The sequence below is a fragment of the Puntigrus tetrazona genome, chromosome 20 (assembly GCF_018831695.1).
Source record: "Puntigrus tetrazona isolate hp1 chromosome 20, ASM1883169v1, whole genome shotgun sequence".
In the NCBI taxonomy this organism is placed as follows: domain Eukaryota; kingdom Metazoa; phylum Chordata; class Actinopteri; order Cypriniformes; family Cyprinidae; genus Puntigrus; species Puntigrus tetrazona.
Genome location: NC_056718.1, coordinates 5,432,653 through 5,458,935, shown reverse-complemented (window position 1 = coordinate 5,458,935; position 26,283 = coordinate 5,432,653). Strand labels below are relative to the sequence as shown.

The 26,283-nt window shown below is 36.3% G+C and overlaps 1 protein-coding gene across 1 annotated transcript in view; it reads right to left on the bottom strand.

The window, feature by feature from the left end:
* Positions 1-24,805, bottom strand: part of LOC122324475 (ectonucleotide pyrophosphatase/phosphodiesterase family member 1-like) — a 34,829-nt gene extending 10,024 nt beyond the window's left edge. The window contains exons 1-18 of the mRNA XM_043218901.1: positions 24,270-24,805; positions 22,019-22,091; positions 21,680-21,808; positions 18,398-18,523; positions 17,165-17,225; positions 15,879-15,976; positions 15,058-15,137; positions 14,161-14,280; positions 11,284-11,393; positions 10,917-10,982; positions 10,604-10,676; positions 10,292-10,400; positions 8,087-8,218; positions 7,045-7,076; positions 6,816-6,943; positions 6,350-6,419; positions 4,906-4,993; positions 1,217-1,401 (exon numbers count right to left, since the gene is read on the bottom strand). Of these exons, the coding sequence (XP_043074836.1) occupies positions 1,217-1,401; positions 4,906-4,993; positions 6,350-6,419; positions 6,816-6,943; positions 7,045-7,076; positions 8,087-8,218; positions 10,292-10,400; positions 10,604-10,676; positions 10,917-10,982; positions 11,284-11,393; positions 14,161-14,280; positions 15,058-15,137; positions 15,879-15,976; positions 17,165-17,225; positions 18,398-18,523; positions 21,680-21,808; positions 22,019-22,091; positions 24,270-24,398 (1,809 nt within the window). The 5' untranslated portion in view covers positions 24,399-24,805. The remainder of the gene's footprint in view (positions 1-1,216; positions 1,402-4,905; positions 4,994-6,349; positions 6,420-6,815; positions 6,944-7,044; positions 7,077-8,086; positions 8,219-10,291; positions 10,401-10,603; positions 10,677-10,916; positions 10,983-11,283; positions 11,394-14,160; positions 14,281-15,057; positions 15,138-15,878; positions 15,977-17,164; positions 17,226-18,397; positions 18,524-21,679; positions 21,809-22,018; positions 22,092-24,269) is intronic.
* Between the last annotated feature and the right edge of the window lie 1,478 nt (positions 24,806-26,283).

The following is a 26,283-nucleotide window of genomic DNA, read 5'->3' as shown; positions in this document are numbered from 1 at the left end:
CAAACTTAAGCTTGGTCTCTGAGGGGAACTACTCTTGGCTCACAACAAGTCAAATGAAGCATGCTCAAAATTTGCAATCTATCTGTAATATCATGACCTGCATTAATCCATAAATAATATACATGGCATACACACTCAAGGTATAAAACTGACTGGGGCAGTAAATTATAGTACATTATTTACCCTTGAATGGTACATACTAGTATGATACATTCAGCACTTAAAAGTACAAATTAGTGCTTATTAGTTTTGAAACTGTACAGGGCGAAAGAGGAAAGTAAAATTGCATTAACAATAGAATTGTGATGTTTTTGTGATCTCATGCTCCTCAGTGTAGTCTCTTATTTTCTTTCATCTCAAGGGCATGTCATATAATCTGTCCTTGTTGGCATCTGCGCTAAATCTTAAGCGACAGATGGATCTGTATCACTAACCACAATTCGTCACGTATGGATTCGTGGGTCACCTTTTTCCTTTTCAACTAATAATACTGCGAAGATGTCATATGCTGGTCTATGGTTTTTAATTGAAACAACACCAATAATTTAATTTACCATTTAGACATTTCTCAGCAACTGACCTGACCCCTACTTCTAAAACGAAGTGTTTCTCGATGTATAAAACAAAGCTAACTAGTCACAATTCTCAATTTAAAACTTGCCCCAATTGGTAAAAAATAGAAATATTCCAGGTTATCTAGGCCAAACAATAGACTTTTTTTTAAGAAATACACCAACTTTATTTTTAGGTCCAATCATTAACTCCAACTTTTGCCTCAATAAGTTCTTAATTTGCTGCTTATTATTAGTTAAAAGTTGTTAAGTTTAGGTATTGGGTAGGATAAGGGATGTAGAATATGGTCAAGCGGAATATGTGTATAAACATCATAAAATAATACAGTACATTAATAACAGGCACGCTAATAAAGGAACTAGTTAATAGTGAGAATCTTTCCATATACTAAAGTGCAACATAGGTTTAGTGGAAATACACGCATCTAACTACATTTCTGCAAAACTCGGTTGAAATGAACACTAGATGGGAGTAAGACGGATCACTCTTATTCCTTTTCGCATAAAATATAATTTGCAGGTCCATAGTTTCCGAATAAAAAAAGCAAAATTTACTTACCTGAATCAGTGTAACATAAATCACAGAAACTGCTAGAAAGTGTTCCCAAAATATTTTCTGCTGTTACTACTTTAAAGGCACTGACCTCCGCGTCAGTGAGGGAGTCACAGGTGCAGCCGCGGGGGTCCCGTACGCCGCTCCTCACATGGGTGCATGTCGACGCTGCCGAGCGCTCTGCGGGGTACACCGGCTGGTGGGGTGGGTTCCTCAGCAGGTGGTTTAAACTGCCATGGGTGCCGTTATTGGGGGCAGGAGGAATACCCAGCAAATCTAAAGAGACGTAGACAGAGGAACATGGCATTTTAAGAAGATTGTACTGTAAATACAATGCAAAAACCATGCTATTGGTAAGAACAGTCTTTATGTTAAGATACGCTTTATGGGAAGACAACGAAGGCAATGTACCTGTCAAATTTTACATTTTGGGCTTTTTGATTTTTCATAAAGTGTTTTTTCAGATTAGTGGAAAGAAAACGTCCAAAAGACACTGTTAAGGGTTTCTTTTATAGAACTTTGTGTATTTGTGTCAATAGATTTCAACTGCAATACATTTTCTGTCTGTTTCAAGTATTTTTTGAAGTGGCAAATTTGACTGACTTTGCTCTAGAAATATATGAAAATTAGTGCATATTTCACTACATAATTATTCAATTGCATATTTAAGCTTTATATTTCAGAAAACCTGTAATACAAAAATGGCAAGTATTGATGTAATCAACCAACTAGATAAGTAAGTGATAGGAAATAACTATGTTTCCATTGACTTTCATTTCATGGACACATATTATGCAACTGATGTCAATGGGAACCAAAACTGCTTGGTTATCAACATTCTTCAAAAATGTTGTGTGCGGATTTAACAGAACAAAGAAAGTCATGAATAAATGGCACGAGGATGAGAAAATGACCGACTTTTCATTTCTGAGTGGAGCGTCACACTAACATCAGGCCTAAAAGAGTAGGAAATCCTGTTAAACATCCCAGTGACGGGTACTGTTTGTAGTCCTAAATACCCAGTCGGGATGCTTACTGAAAACAAGACTGGGTGAGAAAACCAGACATTATGTAACAATGTTGGGAAGCTTTAAAATTAAATCCTATCAAGTTACAAGTTGGTCATAATTTACAGGTCATCAAGTTCATCTAGCCAAGCTACACTTTAAAAATTAGTTAGGTATTTTTTTTGTTATCAGAATGTCATCATTCAATCATTTGAACTGTCCCTGTCCTTTTTAGTCACAATATAAAAAAAAAGATTTAATTTACATTAAAGGAATAGTTCACCCAAAAGTGAAAATTACCCCAAGCTATCCTAGGTGTGTATAACTTTCAGAGTTTTTAAAACTTCGAAGCTTTGTAATGATGGTGAATAGTGGCCATTATTGTAAAGTTCCATAAACCTTATCGTAAAACTAACATATCCGGGGGGTTAATATGTGTCTTCTGAAGCAGGCCGATGGGTTTTTGTAAAATTGTAACTCAAATCTGACTTCTGGCAATGTCTGTATGCTCGTTCGAGAGAAAGTCGAGTTCTTCTTGGCTGATCTATGACTCCACGTATGTCACATTCGTAAGGTAAGCTCAGAAGAGAATAGACAAATGGATGCCGGTATATTTTTGTTCCAAAAACCCATCGATCTGCTTCAGAAGACATGTGTTAATCCCCCAGAGGCATAGAGGTTAGTTTTATGACAGATATATACAATTTATAAGCTTTAAAATAATGGTCTCTACCCACCAGCATTACCAAGATTGGAAGAGCCAGAATAAATTTTTTGGGTGAACTATTCATTTAATAGCTTCAACAGGTCAGTTTTACACTACTGAACAGCAGCATTAACATAAATAAAAATAAAACTTTATAAAACGGTTTGTTCCATTCCTTGATTCTGATTGGTCGCTGTAACGTGATCTCATGATAATACGTATGCATTTTACGTAAAATGTTGTGTTATAAAACGTAAATTAATTACATCTTTACAGGCACTAAAACACACAAAACTAACGTATTTTAGCATCTAAACATACAAATACTTACTTTTTTTAGCATTTAAACATTTACGCAAAACTGTCGTACTGGCTATGCCTAAAAAAAGGATCCTTACGAATATTGAAATTATTCATTAAATTGGCATTCATTTGATTTTTGTTGTTTTAAGTCGTCATATCAATGACCTTGTTTGCAACTGCATTATTAAACTGTTTACTTATTGTGAAATGGTAACATTTCCACCTGTTGTGCGATTCGTATTTTACGCATTCATGAAATGTTACGTATTCACATGAGATCAGGCTGGTCACGTTGCGGTGAGGGAATAAATGCATGAAGATGAAGATGTCTTCCATACATAGTGTTTCCAACAAGCAGGGCAGCAAACACACACTCACACAGACGAGACTGGACGAAGAAACACTGAACTGAATGGAACTTATAAAGGGGAGATAATGATAATTAAAAACACATCTGAACACAATCAAACATGAGACAGAATTCAGCACGGAAAGATTAATACCGCAGGTTGCTTGGACACAAGTTAATTAAGTTTTGGCTTTGTTTACAAAATTAAAGAGGTTTTAAAGAGATATTTCCATCACCATGTTCCCTTGGGGCTCCACAGGAACAGACAGTAAATAAAGTAACCAAGATTTCTTGTTTATTGTTCACACTCGCAATCATGCGGTAGCTGGGATGGCTGCCAAAACAATGACGTAAAATCTTGGGTGAATCAGTTCTGAATAGGTTCGTTTGACAAAGTGACTCACTAAAATGAATTCCTCGTTTCTACAACAAGAATGGATTACCATTATAATTTTTAACTGTAAAGCCAAGGATTTAGGGGTTTTTGCCACCTACTGGAAAATGTAGATAATTTAGCGGCGTCACTAAGTATGTAACTTCCCAACAGTGGTGTCAGACAATAAGCTGCCAATGATGGCCACTTTGTTTCGAAGTAGGTCATTAAGTCCTTGGCAGTGATTGTGAATGACGAAGATAGTGATGGAAAAAAATAATAAAAAGACTCTCATAGTTCTGCACAATTTCCCACAAGACTTTTCTTGGATTTCAACCAATACGAGCTCAAGATCTCACATTCTTATGTGAGGGCTGAGCATGTGGCGTTAGTATACTGTACAGTGTTTTGCTAGACTTAGAAACTTTTATGAGTGCTGAAGGATGCGTGAACAAACATCATAATTTAATTTTCCCATTATGCACTTGCAAATTAAAGATGAAGAGATCAAACAGTACATTGCTGCAATCACCTGCACATTTAGGACAAGGATGAGATTTTAAATGACTGTACTTGCACAAAATGTAATATTATTAAATTGGCCACTTAAGAGCACACTTTCATGACTATGATTCTTGATTATACAGTCATTTTAATGGAAGCATCTTATTTGATATCACATTTAAACTTAATTGTTTCATTGTAATAAAAGTTTTTCAAACGTATTCACAAATATGGCATACGTGTTTCAGTAGAAGGTACATTTTATTTTTGTGTACTATAGATATAATCAATTCAGCTGTATGTTTGAGCCAAAGATAATAAAATCAAAACACGAATTTTTATTTTCTTCAGTACTTAAGTCACTTAAAGAAACAGATAACTGAATTTAATATAAATTTCCAATTGACAATAAGTGTTATACATTTGGCACACATAAAGAGGCATAGTACCAAAAACTTCAAGAACGTTTCTATGATTGAAGGAACTCAAAACTTCAAACTTTCATGATACCTTGCAAAAAAAAAAAAAAACAACTTACCACATAGGAGGTTGTAGACTTCAATGTTCTCAAAAGGGAGCACATTCGTCTTAGAATGCATACCTGGTCCATATCCAATAAAAATAGCCTGCGAACAGTTACATTTCATTCATTAAATCACACCACTTGGCTGTCTTCAAGTTTGTTTCAATTGTTAAAAGCTCTGGTCATTTGAGAGAAGGTTTAATATATTTGTTAAGATTTTGTTATCTACTGTGGTGAAAATTAGTCATCTTTAAGCGCCGCTTTACTGTCCGTGTGCTATTTGGGGCCCCCCCCGGATACGACAACAAAACACCCACGACAGCTCCAAAAAACACAGACCACGGTTAAAAATAACTAAAAGCACTTATTTTGATGTGCAGTCGAAGAGAGACACACACTCCGCTCGCCCCTGGCTGAAACGTTTGAGCATTAGGAACTGGACCGATCTCATTTCCTTGACAGAGTCACAAAGATGAAGATGATCTTCATTCCTCCTAACGGGAGATTTCACTTTATTAAGACGGCCTAAAGCAAAGCTCTTGCCACAATAAGCGTCCCCGCGGTTGCGACTCGCTTGTGCAATTTTTTTTTACCTCAAACAGTTAGGCCGTTGCCTCATAAGCGTTCCTTTAAAAAAAAAAGCCTACCAGATGCATTAGACATTCCTAGACAACCACACAGACCGGGGGGCGCAGATGGCTGGAAACTCACACACGTCACAGACGTAAACAAGAGCCTGTCAAAGTCCAAAGTATGGGTTGAGCTTGCGTTTAAAACTGCAACCTGAACACCTTCCAGTCTGAAAGTGTGAATTTGCCATGCAGGAGCTATATTCAACGGGTCGTTTAAAGGGCATGTCTGGATTTTTCTCCGCTTTTGTGGAAAGGCCCTAGGAATCGTAGTCCCCTTCATGGGAATTTACTCAGATCCTTTAATAAGAATTTAGTATAATCTCAAAATGCTTGGTCTGCTAAACCTCGTTACGCTGCAGCGCAGAAGCCTTTCAACGGGGCCTCGAGCGGAAGCCGAAGATAGAAATGTTTACTGGTGTCTACGACCGATTTAAGAAATATTTTCTCTGGATTTAAGGGATAATGCTTAATTTTGCGGTTGAGGGTTATGTTGATGATGTGGAAGCCAAGCTGAAAGAGTATAAAATGCCATGAGAAGTAATAGAGAGCTGATGTTTGGCAACCGCCAACCATACTCTTCTTCAAAAGAAAAAATGTTTTTCAAAAGATCAAACAAGTAATAAAAAGTATACTTTGAATACTTATGTTTCTAAAAAAGTGCACTTTGTAATCATGTCAAAATAAAAAGTCTAGAACTGTACATTTTGACACAAAGGTAAGAAACGTCTGCTACGGCAACACTATAAAGAGCGTGCAATTTCTTTTATTTATTTACATTTTTAACGCAAGACACGTGCCTTGAATATGAAAGCGTTTGGAACACCGACCTGCATGCTCTTGAAGACGTTATCTGACCCGTGGAAGCCGCCCTTGCAGTATTTAATTTCATTTGGTTGGCTGTGGATCAAGGTAGGAGAGAAAAAAAGTGAGAAGGCCGAGTGATTAAAAAAAAAAAAAGAATTTCTAGTATTTATTTAGTATCCAATTAATTACGATTAATCATTTTAATAATTATATTTTATATTATATTAATATATTTTGTGAGAAAAAAAAATATAGTTAAAATGTATGAGATTAAAAGAAATAAATATAAAAACTTGGTTATTGTGTATTTAATTTATTGTATATGCATGGTGAAAAATATGAATTACAAAAGTGTGTTAGTTTACGTGAAAACTGCATGATCCAAATGGATGATTTATTTATATGCAATACATGAATCCTAAATTTAGACCTCATCACTCATTAAAGCACGACAAGCATCAGATGTGGCGTCTCAAAGCTCAAACTCACAGCGCTGCCTGCCAGCCGGGCTGCATGTAGAGATGCGCTCGCTCTATACGGATGTTACTGGCGAAGTGAAGGCGTTTGGGCAGATGCTCCTTCAGATACGGCTTCATCGGCTGATCCGCTTTTTTGCACTTCAATCACAGAAAGAAAGGACAGAATAAAGATTTGAACACGTTTAAGTGGAAGATATGGTCTGTAATTGAAGTGTGGGGATGTTGTGACAGGGTCGTACCGAAAGATTCTTCACCAGACCTTCATAATCAACTGCCAGATGAAGACAGGAAGAGAGAAGAGATGGATCGTTTAATGGGCAAAACATTATTAATTGGTGTTTCTTCAACTACGGTTACTTTAGACCAGCTGTGAAATATTATCAGTTTTGTTCTTTTTTAAAAAATATATTTGAAATTGTTGTTTTCTGCTGATTTGCTGATCTACCACCATTATTATTATTATAATTATTATTATTATTATTATTATTATTATTAACCAATTCTGAAATCGTGCAGCTTAAAAAGAACTGCATTTTCAGCAGAATTAATCTGCAGAAACTAAAATTTATTATAACTATTGGTCAGTTTAACACATCCTTGAAGATTTCACTTTTTAAATTGTTAAAGAAAAATCTTACTGAGCTCAAACCTTTCATCATATTTACCCATATTCATCATACTAACCTTCAATAAAACTTCACTAGGAAGAATATTAACTGCAATTTGTGCAAAAATTTGTGCTGTCAAATGATTAATCATGAATAATTGCATCCAAAATGAAACACACATGCATACATTGAGAAAAATGCAGTTTATACATTAAACTAATTAATTTATATAATAAATTATATGAGAGTAAAATATAGACATGTAAATATTTTTAAAAAATCTAAAAATGTATGTGTAGATATACACACATATATATATAATGCGCAAACACAATACATATTTTGACCTAACGTAAACAAACTTTTATTTTGTATTAAATTAGTCATGATTAATCATTTGACCGTGCAGTAAAAATTTCACGTCACATCACACAAATACTGAAATGGTTCAAGACATATTGAAAACTAGCAAATATATTGCTTCATGATATATATTATAGATCATCGATATACAAAAAACAGCAAAAAATTTACAAAAAAAAATGTAAATAAATCTATTTTAAAGCTAATGCAACCTCTACACCACAAAGCTGCAAGTTTTAATAAATAAAAATCAATGGTTAGTTGAAGAAACCCTTAAACACAGAGACGTTTGGTGGATAAAATCACTTACAGGAGAAGAACTCATCAGGCAAACGCTTGGGACGGACTCTCGCCGCAGGACCCTGGATGACAGTGATGTCATCAATGTTGTCCACATAGCTGGAGACATACGCAGCTTTCTTACACGATGCTTCTTCCATCCCTGCAAAATAAGCAAGCGGTCAAAGCGAACTATATTTCACTGGAGCTTAAAGTAATTCGTCCAAACAATTCGACCATGATTTACTCTTCTTTTCCAAGTAAAAGAAGTGCGTACATCTTTGGGTAAACTATGAATCAAAAAACACCAAGTGATGTTCTCACTGTGGTAACTCACAGCGTATTATAACATTCAACTTTTTTTTTACACTCACCGAAGTGTCAAAAAAGCATATAATTCGCTGACTGTAAGGCTCAGGGCCAAACCTCCACGTCTTTCATTATATTCGAGCAAGTACTAATTAAACATCAGTGCTGCAACAGAAGTTCAGAGCGTAAAAAACATACCAGCTCAATATGTACTCACAATCCCTCCAACCACAAAGGCAGAGCGGCACAGACAATTAAAAAGCTAAAAGTCAAAATTAGCAGGCCTCATGGCATACTCCAAGGTCAGGAGACACATGTGTGATCCCACGCGCCTTTAATTTGTCCCAAAAGACGCACGTCAAGCAGATGTCAACAACATGTGCCCAGCCAGATAGGTGGGAACTTGTGTTGTTTTCATATCACTATAATCGTTTTTAATTAGTTATGATTTGTATACTTTTTGTTTACATTTTAAAAAGTTTTTTTTGGGTGGGGATTTTTGCTGTATGTCAATTTTATTACTTTTTAAATTTATTACTTTTCATCAGGTTAAACTAAAAGAAACAGAAATAAATTGTATATTATTTTAATATTTTATGTTTTTGAAAGTTTTGGTTGCCTGTGAGTGGAGAAGTATTTTTTTCTTCATTTCTTTGACTGCTTTATCGAACACGGTCTATTCCAAATTTTCCAAAAGAAGTTCTCTTCTAATATTACAGTGATTTAGATTTAGTCCAACAAATATTTGACTAATGTCTGACTGTGAAATTTTGTAAAAGTGCATATCAGATAAAACATAAATAAATAGTAATAATAATGAAATAATAATACTAATAAAATATTTTAAATATGAAATGTCAGCATTCACTTTATTCACTGAACATTTTGTGATTTTCAAAATTTAGAAAATGTATAGTTTTAGATTCTATGCAACACTGAATATACAGTGCCTTACAAAAGTATTCGCACCCCCTTTTCGCATTTTCTCCTGCTGCTTCCTTATGTTGAACTGCATTTTCCACATCGGTCTACACTCCATACCTCATAACTGCACAGCAAAAAAAATCTTTGCAAGTTTATTAAAAATAAACGCACTTGGAATTTGAAAAAAAAAAAGCACCTCAAGGACCTTTCGACTCTCTGAAACAAGGCTCTCTGATCTGATGAAGCTAATTTCTAAACATTAGGGAAACCAGCTTTAGTCATGACCTGCAGTTTACCATCCCAAAAAGTAAAGTGTGCTGGATTCAGCCCCATGCTGTGGAGTTGTTTTTCAGAGGCGGGGACGGAGGGACTCATCAGAGAAGAAGGATGCTCAGTGCAGGGAAATATAGAGATAGCCTTCAAAGCATTCAAAAACTCAGACTGGGCAGAAGGTTCACCTTCCAACAGGACAATGACCCTAAACACACAGCAAGAGTGGTTTATAGACAACTCTGTGAATGTTCTTGAGTGGCCCAGGCACAGCCTAGGATTAAACCCAATCAAATATTTCTGGAGAAACCTGAACATGTGCATCTGCCCCATCCAACGTGACAGAGCTTGAAAGGTGAAGAGGAGAGGAGAAGAGTGGCAGATCATTTGCAAATTGCTGATGAGCAAAGCTTGTTGCATCAAACAAAAAAGACTTGAGACTGAAGATGCATATTTAGTTGAGGTTTTAGTTTTTTGGATTAACAACCAATTCATGTACGTATGAATGCATTGTGAATTAGGAGTTTTTCGTGAGAATTCTCCCGTGTGTACAAAAATTTAAATAACACACAAATTTTTGTAAATGAGATCAACTGATGTGTATACTGAAAAGTGCTACACAAATAAAATTGGCTTAACGTGAAACAGAACTATAGCTGCTGTCAATGCACGTTTAAACTCAGATTTGGTTTTATGTTGGAATTAAAGTGCATAGGTAAATGCAGATACTCACCGTGGTCAGAGACCAGAACCAGGTTGACACATCTGTGCAGCTGTCTTTCCTTAAGACCATCCATCAACATCCCAAGAAGCCTGTCGACATTCAGTAAAGCCTCAATGACCTGCAAAGCAAAATCTGTCATGATTCAAAATGAAAATATTTATTCAGTAGAATCCAAAGTAAGGGAATACTTTAGGAGCACCTACACCTCTAAAAAAATAACAATGATTAATTTATATGCTATATCAGTTATTTGCCACCAAACTAAACCTACATTGAAGTTTGTCAATTATTTCCCAATTATTTGGTTTGTCTTCAGTTTACCTGGCTACTCATTGGTCCATGTCGATGACCTGCAGAATCAGGCTCTTCAAAGTATAAGGTGTAAAAGTCTGGCCTAAAACAGAGTGAATATACTGTAAAGTAATAAATAACCTAAAAACAGCATTTAAATTTATTTACTGTATGTAATATACTCAGTGTAATATAAGTGAATTAATTTACACATTAAGGTAAATAATGTAGAAATAGCTATTTACGGTAACAATGTCAAGTTACTGTTTTTACAGTGCATGCAAAATCAAATAAAAAAAATTAAAAAAGTTATAAATAAATATGCATTTATAAAAAGCATTACCTTTCTCCTTCAGATAAATGCAACCATTTAAAGATTTTTGCCATTCTCTGTTCAAAGGGGATGTTCCTAAGGAAGAAAAATATATCTATTTGAACTATGTTTGCTCAAAACCGAACTCATATTAGATGGCCATTTCTAAAAGGCCTTGCATCTTCTCTTGAATTCAGCAGAAGCCTATATTCAAAGCCATTACCTGCGTGACCTGCTGCAAACTTTGAGGCAAACTTTTGAATTTAGTATAATATAAAGTGTTGCTCTTAATTGCTAGTTTTAGATGTGAATTATGGTCAGTCCTCGCAAACCCTTAAATGAACCCTAAAATCCAGTTAATAACAGTTTTAAAAAATCAGGTATTGTAAATATTCACCTGTCATACTTCACCCAGTAATCTGGGAAATGTCCATTGACTTTCACATCAGATCCAGGCCAGAAGAAAGTAGCCGTTTTCAGTTTGTTTTTCATGGCTGTGAGCCAAACCTAAAGACAATCACAGGAACAACTGAATAAAAGTGCTGACAAAAGATTCAGCGAACAAAAGATAAAACACCACTTACAATTACAAAGCAAAAAAAAAAAAAACATCTGCAAAGAAAGCGACATCAGAGGGAGCCTCAGTACAAAGACAGTGATAGATTATATATATATATATATATATATATTTATTTTTCATTTTTGTCATGCATTTTAATGCATGTAATGAAGATATTAGAATATTTTCAATTTTTGTTAACTATAATAACACTTGGTTGAAGAAATGGCAATCCCGTTTCATTCATTCACAGTTTATTATCAAGGACAAAATTAGAAACTAAAATGGTCACTACTATATCAAAGTACATATGGTCATGAAGAAGCTTTAAAAAAAAAAAAATCAAGCACGCACGCCTACAGTCAGGAACCACAAAGCCTGTCTCTGTAATTAGTGTAAGAGCCAATAGGATGGATACTAACCCAGTCTTCAATGTAACAGAGGCTACCACTGAATGTGAATGCCTCACACCATTAAATGTCCATTAGTTTGAGTTTCTAATGCCAGGAGCTGCCTCTCTTTAAAAGCAAATACCAACTATCTCCTGCTAGAAGGTTTTAAGCTGCATCATTTCAGCACCATGGACGGGGCAAAGCATGGAAACAAACCAGAATTGATTGGAAATGTGAATATGTTGCAGAGGGTTTAACATCACGGTCTGTTTCCCCAAAACAGTTGTCGATGAAATTTTAATAGAATGACACAGGTAGTACATGAATCTTCTTCTTCTGTACACCACCCTTCATTACAACCAAACAGATATCCTAAAGATCTCAGAAGAGGAAGACGATAAGGGTGGTAGCACACTTTCCTCATGTCCAACCCTGATAAAGAAGTCACCACACAATAAAATGACAATCATGACAATAAAAGACAAAATGTAAGATGATGCGATGACTCTTGGCTTTAGACCCTTGTCCAAAAGAGAGTCATCCAAAAACACATCAAGCCTCTTCAAAGAAAGATTTAGGCTTTTAAATGCTTGGTCTTACAACCGGAATTTGAAGTAATGGTCTATTGAAGAATTATCAATTCACGAATTTATTGGCTTTCCATTGATTCCAGGAAGCATTCATGAATTCCCAGCTTAATCTATGTTGGCTGGTCTGATGCATAAAAATGATGGTCAATCAGCACAGTCTTTCTCATGAAACTGGGTAATCGAGGAAACTTTGCTGGTTCAAGCTAGTTAATAAGCCTGCAACCAGCATCTCATGTTGGGGTGGGGACAACATCTGTTTATAAGATGCCAAGTCTGTAATAGATGATAAGGTCAGCAACATATGTTGCGTTTGTCATATAAAGGGGTTGTTAAATTAGGATGTGAAGTTTACTCTATAGGGGCTTAGTAATCACTTGTAAGTTTCAATCTATGTATGCTCTCAATTTGGTTGCACCATTTGAACATCTGCATTAACCTCAAGCATCTATCTTGGTGAACTCTAAAGAGAAAGATCATAAGGGTGCTGCCAGAAGATGGGCAGGACTTTCCTTTCATTTCACCCTGATACACCAAGAAATCTGGAAGAATTCTACCACACGAACTTGAAGAATGTTCCACGCCCATCATTTGTAATCTTGGCATTTCAGTTGAGTATATGGTGAAACATCACCAGTAGCAGGAGCTCATCCATCAGTAACAGATATTTATGACCTTTGGCCAGAAGAGTGTGATCCAAAAGAACATCAGGACTCTTCAGGCAGTGTCTATCAGAGACCTTAAACTAAAAATATGAAAAGGTATGCTATTGAGGAACTACAATGATCACAGTCTAAATCCAACTGTGACAATTCTGAAAACATATTTAACATTAGATTAGATTAGATTTCTGGAAGCATTCGTGAATTTCCAAGTTGATTTAGGTTGGCTAATGTTCTAGGTTGGTCAGACTGCTAAACATAATGGCCAACCGACATTCTCTTTCTGATGAAGCTTATTTATTAAGGAAACTTACTGGAGCAACACTAAACCAAGTTGGTTTAGATTGGCCAATGCTGGTCTGACTGCTAGAAATGATAGTCAACCAGCATGGTCTTTCTGATTGATAATGGAAACCTTGCTAGTATATGCTAAGTAAGAAACACCAGCATCCCATACTCTGGGCCAATATCCGTTTGCATGAACATAAATGAACTAGTTTACTTAGGGCCGACAAACTCTTGAAATACAGTCAGAAGGTCACCAGCATATGTGTTGTGGATTTTGGTGTCTATGTATGCATGTCAATGACATTGAGCAAATTTAGCCATAATAATAAATACTAAAAACGTATGTAAAAATGCGGAGCTATTATTCTCAACGTAGTGTTGCTGCAGGTGCCATGTTCTGGAGGCAGCCGATGCTGGCTATGTTAAGACACTATGAAGTGAGGCAATTCCAACTTTGCAAGGACCGTCTGGTTCCTCTGACTCACAACTATTAAAGTAAGTTATGTATTCTTATTAAAAGAATCACAATGCACTGGATAGCTGGCCGATTAGTGCACACCTCACGTTTTTCGAAAGATAAGATTGTAAAAATCGCCCCTTTTCGGAAAAAGGGGTTTAAAGGAGAAACAATAGTGTACAGTATGTGGAAAATAATGTTGTTGTTTTTTTTACTTAAACCACACAGACACATTGCATTACACCAAATATACAAAATGTTCTTTTTAGCAACATCATTTAAACAGATCATCACAAATCTATATTATTGTAGATGCGTTACATACTCACTGGTTCACCCTGGTACCAAACAGGGTTGAATTTCTCATCAGCTTTCAAACTGAAAGAGGCATTACGAGCGACATCATACATCTTATTGTCCACAATTCCATGTGATTCTGGATATAGACCCTGCAAATAAAACGCATTTTATGAAAGCATTATTTCACTCATCTGAAAATACAAGAAAAGCAAGTTAACTTGTACGGTCTGTAAAGCAATCAAATGGAAAAAACAGCAATGGTGCTTTTCCATGGAGTTACATGGCACCTGGTACTTTTTTGTAGTACCACCTTGGCAGAGGTTCCAAGCGTACTGTTCCATTACCAAAACATGACATGTATGCTCTGCAAAACACTGATTGGCCGGAGAGAATCGTCACTACCTGCGTCACTGAGCTTGCATGAGACACACAGAGACCTGCTAGATTTAAATCAGCACTTCCAGCGAAAGAAGGAAAGCAACGGTTTAAAACAAGCTCACCTTCTTTTAACAACCGAAAAATATGGTCTGTTAGGAAGTACAGACGTTCCTCTCGTTGAGAGCTGAACAGCAGATCAAGCTAGGTTTGATGGGGCAACGTGGAATTAAAGCGTTTTCAGCGTTTCCACTCTAAAGCAGTACTAAACATAAGCAGTAACTCAATAATTGACCTTTTTTTTTTTTTTTAGGAACTGCAAAAAAGGGGGTGACAACTACAAACTACTGAGGTGTATATAATAAACTGGAAGGTTACTCTAAAACCAGACTCCAAAATTAACACTTATCAAACCGATAAGGCCTAAACAATAATTTACTCAAATCAAACATATAAAAACCACAGTAAGCGAAAAAGGATAACTGTCATTACATTTTGACATATGAAGTTCTTTGAAAGGAATTGTGGACTAATTTCTATTTGTCACTTACTGTCACTATGGTGTAATGATTTGGGAAGGTCTTGGTGGGATAAGCAGGTCTCATATATGGTGTGGAGGTCCCACATTTCTCTGATGAAACAAGACGAGATTAACCAACAATTTTTTTATAATACAATAATTTATTTCATTAATTCACATGCAGGTGGCAAAGGCCCACCTCAGAACCTTTTTTTTGGTTTGGAACACAAAACAAACAAAACACAGTCTTAAAAAACATGGGTATGTAGCCTAATTTTAAAAAAATATGATTCTCGACCTGGAAAAATCATGCAAATAATTAAGATCTTAAAAGGATTGTAATAGTTATAATATGTATAACTTAATACTTTTAATAGTTACATTTTATCAGGTAAATATTGTGAGTAAACTACATTTTTTTTAAACATTATCAAGTAAATCATGAACGACTACAAAGTTCATATAAATATGTAAGATTGCTGAAGGACATTCAGCTCTTAACATTTCTGGAATTCTAAAACAATTATTTGAATGTTAAATGATGATTATTTATGAATAATTATGACTTGTTTTAATATATGGATGCTACTGGTTTTGCTCATTTAAAAAAAAAAATCTCACTTCACTTTAAGAAGATGTTATGGTTATTCTTTAGAATTTTGAATTCTCTTATGAAATGAATTTGACTCATTCATTTAAGCAGATTAACAAACACTAAGACATCTTTAATCTAAAACTTTTGTTTTAAATTAAAACAAAAGCTTTTGTTTAAAATGTTCGTGAGAAGCCCCTAACGGATATGACAGGCATAATTCTACAGCCAGGGTCAGACTCTGAGCGAATGTGACATACTGAGTTTGTTGATGACAGGAAGCAGGCTGCTGTAGGCCTCCATGTATCCTGCCCTGAATCCATCCAGAGACACCAGAAGCAACGGCGGTTTAGAAAACCTACAGTAAAAAGACGACACTTTTAGAAATGCTTGTCATGCCAGGGAATAAAGCAGCTTCCTTTTTCAGTTTAAGTACCCGCGGGTAAAAATAGCAATAGGAAACTTGAGCAGGGTTTCACCCAGAAAACAGCAGATGTTGATGCATGTCTACAGGCAAAACCCAAAGCAACATGTCACACCCAAAACGCCAAATTCAACAAACAGAATAAAAGCTGGAATAACACCTACTTCACAAATTAGAACTAAAACTCCTGATGAAGAAGCAAACTTTACAAACATTATAAAACATTTGTATTTTGCATTTTGATCATATGTCTTTTAACTGGTTAACAGACTCTTTAAAGTAATAGTTCCCCCAAAAAAATGAAAATTCTTTAATCATTTAGTCCCTCGTGCAGAATTCTCATTTCTATTAAGTGGCAAAATATTACAAAAGGCTCAACATTCCTCTAAATGCAGATATCTGACTCTATAATGACAACACTTTAAAGTTATATTAGCATCTGCACATCTTCTAAAAGACCTATTAACCATTTCCTTTAAAATCGAAAAAAAATTAGGTCATTATAAAGACATTACCTCACTGTAAGACAATTCACTTTCAAACTATAATAAAATAAGTTATTATTATTATTATTTTCAATGTAGGTGAACGGCTTATAAATGTAAAGTGACTAAATGTTTTCATTTTTTTTCTGATGGGATGCAACGGCAGCAAAAAAGATTTTAAAGTCGAAGCACATGGCTCATTAAGTTGTCTATTTGTGTTTACTCCAGCGAATACCATTATGGCTAAAGCTGAGTACTTTTATTATAGCTAATGGAAAAACAACGCTGACCACACAGCCCATTTACCCAGAGTCAGACATAAACACAAACACGCCTAAACATCTCTCTGTGCATCTAAATAGATGCATTTATATACACACCGCCATTTAAAAGTCTGAGTCCATATGTGATTTAAAAGCTCTTTTTAACCAGAAAAGAACAGGAAAGCTTTAGGATGTTGACAATTTACAACAAAAACACATTCTAGGCCACTTATTCCGAGATCGGGTAACAATATACTCAACACACATACAACGTGCCTATATTAAGCCTAATTAACTATAAATGTTCATTGCTAAGCTTTGAGTTAATGATATTAACCTGACTGAGATCTCGTTTATAAACATAAGTCTGTTACCCAGGAGGACACTGAGTAGTCTTGATGTCTTCACAGTCCCCTTCCAGCCAAGGTTTTTCACCTGCGGAGAATAGAAAGGATGTATTAATAGTAACTTGAAACTCTGGCCAGGTGCGTTTATTCTTTCAGCGATTCATTTTCTAAGGTTTCCATTGAGCTAGCAGCGAGGGTGACGAGGAACTGTTCAGATTTCAAAGCGCAGGGGAGGGTGAGAATGTCGGCCTTGATAAGACAATAACGCCACACTTTCATTCAAACGTCATCAATCTGGATTAAAGGCAAAACACTGGAACTACATCACAGTTTTCTAATGGTACAAACAACTGACACAGTCCAGGCTGCTTTTTTTTTTTTTTTCCAAGTGATAAAAATGAGCTGTCAGCGGCTAATGCAATGGCAGGAACAAACATGGCTGGGATTGTGTACATAAGAGTTACTGAAGTAAGACAGCAAGTGGAGTGATGGAGTTAACACAGCCAAGATGTGGAAACTTAAGCCCCTGTTGCGTTTAATTCGCGTCACATGTGAACGATTTGGGGGGTTTTTTAGAGGATTCGAAGAGCAGACGCAGTGCTGTCAACTGCAGCAAGTTGAAAGACACAAACATCTCGCTTAAAAAAGTGGAAGTCTGAGCTAAATGACACTAAATAAAAGTCATAAGAAAAGTACTTCATTAACCGTAGGTTATATGTCAAGAGTCCAATTTTACAAATGCTTATTTTCTATAGTAGCATTTTAAAGCTTGGTTTATGTAATGGTTAATGTAAAACACTTGAATGAGATTTATGGTTTTTAACCCACTTGAGGAGAATTTAAAAGCACAGTTCACCCGAAAATCGAAAATTCGGTTTACTCATCTTCAAGTTGTTCCAAAGCTGTACGATATATTAACAAAAGATGTTTTGAAGAGGCAACAAGGATTGTTGAACAAAAGGCAACAAGCAGCTATAAAAACACCATGTTAGGGAAGCTTCGCTGCTCTCTGTCCCGCCGAGGAGAGACGAAATCCAGGCCCACTTCAAACAGAAATCCTTCAGATCCATCACAACTTCACAGACGCTTGCTTATCAGCCTTTCACTGAAACTGAAACTAAAACTAAAACCCAACCACCTTGAAGTTTTTATACAACCCTTATGAGATCGTATCAACCCAAACTCTCTGCATTTGTGCGGCGTAAGGAGCAACTAGCATGTTGTTTAGCTACTCGACGAGAATCAGAGCGTGCCTCGTACCTTCACATACACTCTTGTAGTTTGAGCAGCAGTCCCCCTCCGTCACACAGTCTTCAGAACAGGAGCAGAGGCTGTTCAGCAAACGCTCCTCACCGCAGCGGAATTTAGAACACGTCCAGCGCTGACCTGAACAGCAGGAGACAAGATGTGGGGAGATCCGAGAGGATCGGGATTGCTGATATCAAATGATGGTATTGTCAAGGCACTCCAGGTCTGTATAGAGGAGTGCTTTCGAAACCAATGTAGCACATGCACGCAGACCTTTAAAACTAATTTTGTAATGACAAATGCCATTCAAAAATAATTTGTTGAAAAAAGCCAATTAAAGGGAAAATTTTTGGTTAAAGGGACCCAGCCCAGCCAGTGTTTTAATTCAGCAAATTGTTTTGGGCAAACAGAGACGATTATTAATATTCAGGAGCGTAACAGGCTGTCAGGCTTTAGTGTAGAGAGAAGCTGTGGATGTTATGAAATATAGCGGAGACAAAATGTGAGCAAACATGAGAAAATAAGTTAATGCTGTTAAATAAATAGTGTGATTTCATTTAGCAAGTTTTTTTTATTTTTATAATCTCTGACCTCTTTATAGTCTGAGTGACCTACAATATCTCAGGCATTAAATTATATACATTTTTTTTTTTTTTTTTTAAATTGTTAATCCATTTATGGATCAGGTGTCATTTTAGTATAATGTTAAAATAAAAACACATTTGAAGTACTAATGTAATCTTTTATTTTCATTATTATAAAATAAAAACAGATGAAGTATAAATTAAATTTCATCCAAGGTTTTAATTTTTGTCTTTTTAATTTTTTTTTATTTTATGGTTTTTATTAAGATTTATTATTCAGATTTATTTCAAATTGGTTTAGTTATTTTAACAAAATTAGTTAGAATGAGTTTTCTTATTCTATTTTATTCTTAAGATGAACAAAGGTTTTATAAGCTATCCTTTAAAGTTCTATTATAAAAAAAATAAAAAAACTGGTTGTCATGCTTATGTAACATTTCATATCTCATATTTAAAAAAAAAAAAATCCCTGCTTCCTGAAACTCCACATAATTCATTGAAAATGTTTCAACTGTTTATGTCCATACAATGCAAGCCAGTATGACTAATCTGTGGAATGCAAGTCAACGAAAGCAGCATTTGTGGAAGATTTAAAAATATAGACAAAAGACATCTACGTCATATACGAATAAGACATATCATCATTCTAGGACAAAGATGACAGATAAAGAAACATAACATATTCTGAATGTAGGTCTGTTGTGTGTTGTATGTGTGATACAAAGATATATTACCAGCAGTTAAAGCTTCAGACTGTCACTTTTTTTGTGTTTACAATTAACAAAATGTACCAAAAAAACAAAACAAAAAGGAACACTCCACTTAGTGTAAGTAGACCCATTCACCCCAGAGGTAATAAGTTGTTTTGGAATCTATTCATCTGATCTCCGGGTCTGGCGATAACACTTTTAGCATAGCTTAGCATAGATCATTAAATCCAATTAGACCTGTAGCATCGTCTGAAGCTCTGAAGCTCTACTCTTCTGTAGTTGTATTATTTACTGAAACCGGCGAAAAATGAAAAGTTGCGATTTTCTAGGCCAGTATGATTAGGAACTATACTCTCATTCCGGTGTAATAAGCAAGGAAGTTTGCTGCCATACCATGGCTGCGCAGGCGCACCGATATCCCACAGTGCCTGTGGAAAATAGTCTGCTGCTTGCAAAACACGCTCCCTGTGCAAGCAAGAGGGTCTGGCCGTTTTCAGGCGTGATGGGAGTATATACCTATATAACTTATTAGATCTGGGGGAGTTGGAGAATGAGCCTATTTCCAAAAAAAAGTGGAATGTTCCTTTAAGTTCTCAAGAAAAATACATGTGAAAAAAAAACAAGACGGTAGAGACGGTGAGACAGGAAAAGAGTCTCAGCAGACCCAAAGTCACTGATCCTTTATGTGCAATTCAGCAAAGCAATATCCAGCCATCCCACACAAGCAGTGTACAGAGGAGGCACCACAGGGAGGAACATTCAGCTACTGGTTTGGAAAATGGAGCCGATTCAAAACATGAGGGAAAAAAAAACCTAAAGGGAGTGACCTTAAACCCAAACTCGGAGAAACCCACAGAGCTCTAACACTTCACCAAGGGGATTTCAACAGGTGGGTGTTGATGGTTTAAACACACATTCTTGTTTCCAGGCCTTTTTTGGACTGTTACACCCCTGAATAAATGGTCGGTGTCTGTACACATACTATGAATATAACATCATTTTCCTTTTCTGTTTCTATCTCAGACACATTCACAAACACAGCTGGTTTGTAGGCTACCAAAACACAAAACAGCTCAACTTTACCATGAGTCAAAGGACAGTTCACACTTAGCATTAAAGGGATAGTTCACCCAAAAATCAGTACACGATATGACTACAGAAGAGTCAAGTTTTAAATAGGAAAAAGTATCGAAACTCTTTGGTCATTTTTGAGCACAATGCTACTGGTCTAATTGGATTCAATGATCTATGCTAAGCTATGCTAAAAGTGCAGACCAGGAGATCGGCTGAATGGATTTAAAAAAAAATGGTAAAACGCAAATTATTAACACTTGGTGGAGTTGGAGAATGAGCTTATTTCCAAAAAAGTGGAGTGTTCATTTAATCACACGTTCCAAACCTGTAAGAGCTTATATTTTCTGACAAACTAAAATGTGTGGTCATGACTAAAACAGAAAAGAATAAACGGTTCAAAAAATGTATTGCCCAAAAAGTATTCTCTTGGTTTCATAACATTATGGACAAACCACTGATGTCACATGGACTATTTTAATGGCGTCCTTAATACCTTTCTAGGCCTTGAGCGTGTCAGTTGCATTGCTGTCAGAAAGCTCACATTCAGATTTCATTTAAAATTTCTTAAGTTGACTGGAAGAACACGAGTAGCGAGTTTCATTTTTTTGTTGGACAGAAAAGGGGAAGTTTAGTAGAATGACTAAATGTAAATTGGATTGCCAAGTTCCAAAAACAGAAAAAATAAACCCAAAAAAGTTATCTTTGTCACTTATTGACTATATTTAAAGTCTTCTGAAGCTTCTGAAGTTCTGTGTGAGGAATTTTATGATCACTATTCCAAAGACATGACTTTTTCTTTTTTTTCTGCTTTATCAGCATTCAGTAACACATTGACGTCAAAAGTGATGCGTGCGGTTATGAAACCAGAGACTTTGCAATGAATCTGAGCAGAATTGCTCACACGGGATGCATGAAATGTCTCTTACTTGGTTCTAAACACGTTTCCTGATAGTCCAGACAGCAGGTGCCTTCGTTCACACACGCAGCGTCACAGTGGCACACAGCGGTAGAGTCACGACTTTTGGACAAGCAGCGGTTTCTACAGCTAATAGCATCTGGAAAACACAAAATAAAGAGCATGTAAACAGGATGGATACGTGAATGTGATGACACAGGTCTTCATTCACGAGCTCATGAAACCAAAAATCATTACACAGTGTGATAACAGATACTGTTTCTGTAATATTTGCACCATTATATGAGAAAGATATAAAAGGTCAGCTTTAAAACCATGACCAATAGGAAAAAGTAGAAAATTGAGATACCTTTATCACTGCAACGGTGTTTGAGTATAAATATGACTGTGAGAATTAAAGCCAGCAAGCCAAGCAGAAGGACCTATAGAGAGAGAGACAAATAAATAAGAAGTCAAGATTCAGCAAAGAATATATCATTTGCATAATGCAATATAATAATTTAATGGGAAGCAGAAATTAGACTTGTATGTCTATACTGGCTTTTCACTACGCAGCAAGGTCAAGTGTTCAAAAGTATTCAATCCCTTATGCCCAAGATTGTGTTTATTTGACCAAAAACAGTTAAAATTGTGAAATATCATTGCAATTTAAAACAACCTCTTTCTATTTGAATATATTTTAAAATATAATTCATTCCTCTGATGGCAAAGCTAAATTTTCAGCATCATTACTCCAGTCTTTATTTCACATGATCATTCAGAAATCATTTTAATGCACTAATTTGCTTCTCAAGAAATATATCTTATTTAGCATGTTGAAAACAGCTGCGCTGCCAAATATTCTGGGTGGAAAACCATGGAATTTCATAAATAGACACTTCATCGAAGCATTTATTTGAAATGGAAATCTTCCGTAACGTCTTTACTATCACTTTTGGTCGATTAATCGCGTCCTGGCTTTTATAAATGAATAAATAAACTTTTGAATGGCGGTGTACCTTTAAAAACATTGACTATTGAACCAGTAGGAATGGTACACACACTGTTCATACCCTCTAAGCTTTAAAAAGAGTTTAAAGAAAGGGTTTTTGAAATATGAGATCAGAAGCTAAGACATTAGACAATACGCAGCTTTGTTAAATTAAGAATGCCATGCTAAATCACAATCGGTTTTCTTTTTAGCATTTGTCCTCCTATATAATTCTTTTAAATCATGATACAATACAGAAATGCAGTAACAAGCCATCAGCCTGCTGGTGACTGCAACTGTTTGCTGAAAGTGATACTCAAAAATGAAACTTCTGTCATCAGTTACTCGAGCAATGTGGGTAACCAAACGGTTTCTGGTCCTTATTGACTTTCTCGTGTTCAGAAGAAGAAAGAAACTCACACAAGATTCACAAGAACCAGAGGGGGAGTAAATGACGACAGAATTGGCATTGTTGAGGGAGCTATTTCTTTAAATGGGTGAAAGAGGCATTCAAGCGATAGCAAAAAAAAACTACCCTGAAGGTATCAGCCACAAATTTGCATTCGTTTATGAGATGTCAAAACAATGGTTCAGTGTTCTCGACTAGCTTGATTTCAAAGAGACACTAGCACTGCGTTACACAATGAAATACTGTATGCTGGCTTCTGGAAGTAATGACCTGCGTTTCCTCTGAGGCTCCAGTGCAGCCTGTACCTATACTTGTTTTCACAGCTTTGCTCGCTGGCGTACTTGGTGTAGTAATGTTTTGGTACAAAAAGAACAATGCAAACTGCCATGACCTCTGAAGACTCGTTTCCATTACTTTCCTGGCCTGCATATCACATTTGTTTCCAGGTTTTTTTCTGGTCGTGATTAATGACGCAAGTATGGGCTCAATCTCTGATAAAACAGCCTCCTTCTCACAGCAGGAACGGTTTACAAAAGCAAAAGAAAACAAAACTTAAAAAAACAGACACAAAGCTTTACATTTCTTACCCTGGAATGCAAAATCAGTCATATTTGTAGCAATAGCCGAAAATACACTGTGTGGGTTCAAACTTAACATGTTTCTTTTCTGCCAAAAACCAGGTTAAGTAAAGATCATGTTTCATTAAGTTATTTTGTAAGTTTCCTACTGCAACTTAATATTTGATTAGTAATATGCATTGCTAAGGACTTAATTTTGACAGCTTTGAAGGAGATTTGCTCAATATTTGGATTGTTTGCAACTTCAGATTAGATTTTTAAATGGTTGTATCTCCGCCAAACACCATATATCAGTGGTAAGCGTATTAATTCTGTGCTTATATGATGTATACATCTCAATAAATTGACCCATATGAATGGTTTTGCGGTCAATGCTCCTGAAAGTCTTTTTTTGTTTTGATGAAACGCCACTTAAGCCTCAATATCTAACATAATTTTCCATGTGTACAGTACATGCAGGCTATACACTGTACTACACGGAAATCTGCTCTACTGAGATAAATAAAGGTAATCATTTATTCGTAAAAAAAAAAAAAAAAAAAACTATAAATAAGATTAAAGGTTAAATGGTAGCACTGTCATGGTTTGCTTGTTTAACCTAGTTTCAGAAACCTGCTGTGAATTCCCTATAGTCTTCGCTTACCGCACAGAGGACTTTCAAGCATCTTGACTTTGTTTTGGTGGCGCTTTGTGTCCGTTTGGACCTCTGTCCCGTCCCCAGTAGGTTGGCGGCGTGCTCGCTCATGTGTTCATCCCGCTTGGCTGAATCCATTATCGGTCTCTCGCTCGGCGCGCGTTGCACAGGTTTGTTTCGCAGGGACTCATTTCAAACTTTGTTCTCTGGTGACTTTGTAGCCCGTGCAGCAAAGCACCGCCCAGCTGCAGTCTAGTCAACCAAAGGTAACGTGAGCACATGCCCTTGCTTCTGTGTAATTACATTTCAACCCGAGAAATGGCCGGTCGACTGGGGAGAAGAGCGGTTGAACCGAAATCACCTTCTCAGTCTGTCGGTTGCGGAATGCAGCGCGTATCATGCGTGTCCGTGTTTGGCACGACGCCTCGACTAATTCATAAAAGCTCTTCTTTAATTTCACTGAGGTTTCCAACGTTATATTGAAAAAAACGCACAATTGTACCTTGCTACAACACCTCGTCACTGGGGGAGGACCTCGAAGGTACCCCGCTTTACTCCTGAAGGACGTATATTAACTAAACTTAGTGGTAATGTGTTTAGGTATGTCCTTATGGTACCATTGTGAGCCCTTTAAGGGTTAACAAACGGTACAAAGCTGTCCATTAGTTTTTACTGTTGTCCCTAAAGGTAAAACGTTTCACTTTTTTTCTTTGCTGACACATGTGGTAAATTAGGCCAACCGTGTTTTGAACTGAGAAAAATTAGTTCGGACACGACACACAGACAAGCACAAAGTGTGTTAGATTGACTCCAAGGTGAAGGCTAATAGCCTACTGGTTCGGAATTGCGGCAGAATATTAGCATAACAACTACGGAAATGTATCACAGCCACTGTGTAACGTGCAAAAATATGCCGCGACGTCAAGGTTCAAGCGTTTACTTATTATTAGATGCATTCTGTCACATTCCACACGAACCGGTGATTTACAGTGGCCTTGATACGCATATGAGACTTTTTTTTAAATCTGCTTTATCGCAAGTTACGGATGTATTGCACAACTACGCCCTCTCGTGATCAAAGGGCGCATGCGCACCGTCATTTCTCTGACATTCAGTAATAATATGCATTTCACTTCCTGTTAGAAGATATATTTGACATCACTAGAAATGTTTTTTTTTAATTGCCAACATAAATTATAAAATGCGCTTTGACCTTATACCGGTTTTATTAGCCTGTTCCCAGCTGTGTTTTCATCCTAATGAGGATGGCAGTATTTCGGAGTTGGGATGTCTGCGGTATCTTTTGTGTGAATCAGGGCAGAGCCAGCGAGGCTGATTATCTGAGCTGACAGTATCGTGTTCCTAATTCATTTAGTCTCACTTACCGCATCCTTCAGGAAACGGAGGGAATCTAATTAGAATGAACAATACACAGAGAGGTCATTACATTAAGCTCAATTATTGATCAACATCAATGGAATTTTTTTTTTATAAAGTGTTGTAATTTTTGTAACGATAGGATGAGGCATGCAAAAGTAGGACAGATTTTAAATGATCAATTAATTATGTGATATGGACATTTCCTTCCTTTTTTAATGTTTTATCGGACAGATGAAGTGAGAGTGCTTTTAAAAGTATGTGAAATGCTATAAAAAGTGAATCTGTCTCATCAACTTAAGGTGGATATGCTGTTTTTTTTGAACATAGTGACGGTTATGTTACTGGTGAAAGGTGGACTAACTGCTTTAACCAGCTCAATTACGGTCTAGCAGCTTGATTTCAGCCTCACAACCTGGTATTCCAGCTAATCCATTATCTAGATCAGCTTGGACCAGTTCACGACCAGCAAGCTGTAACTAGAAACCATGTAAAACCACTTTCCGTAATGTGCTGTAGAACAGCTACGATCTGGATTTCACCAAAAAACCAGACTCTGCGCGGGATAGGTCCAACTTTCTTTCTCATGTTCGACGTAAATACATATCTTGAAGAACGTCGGCAAACAAACAGCTGACGTCGAGTG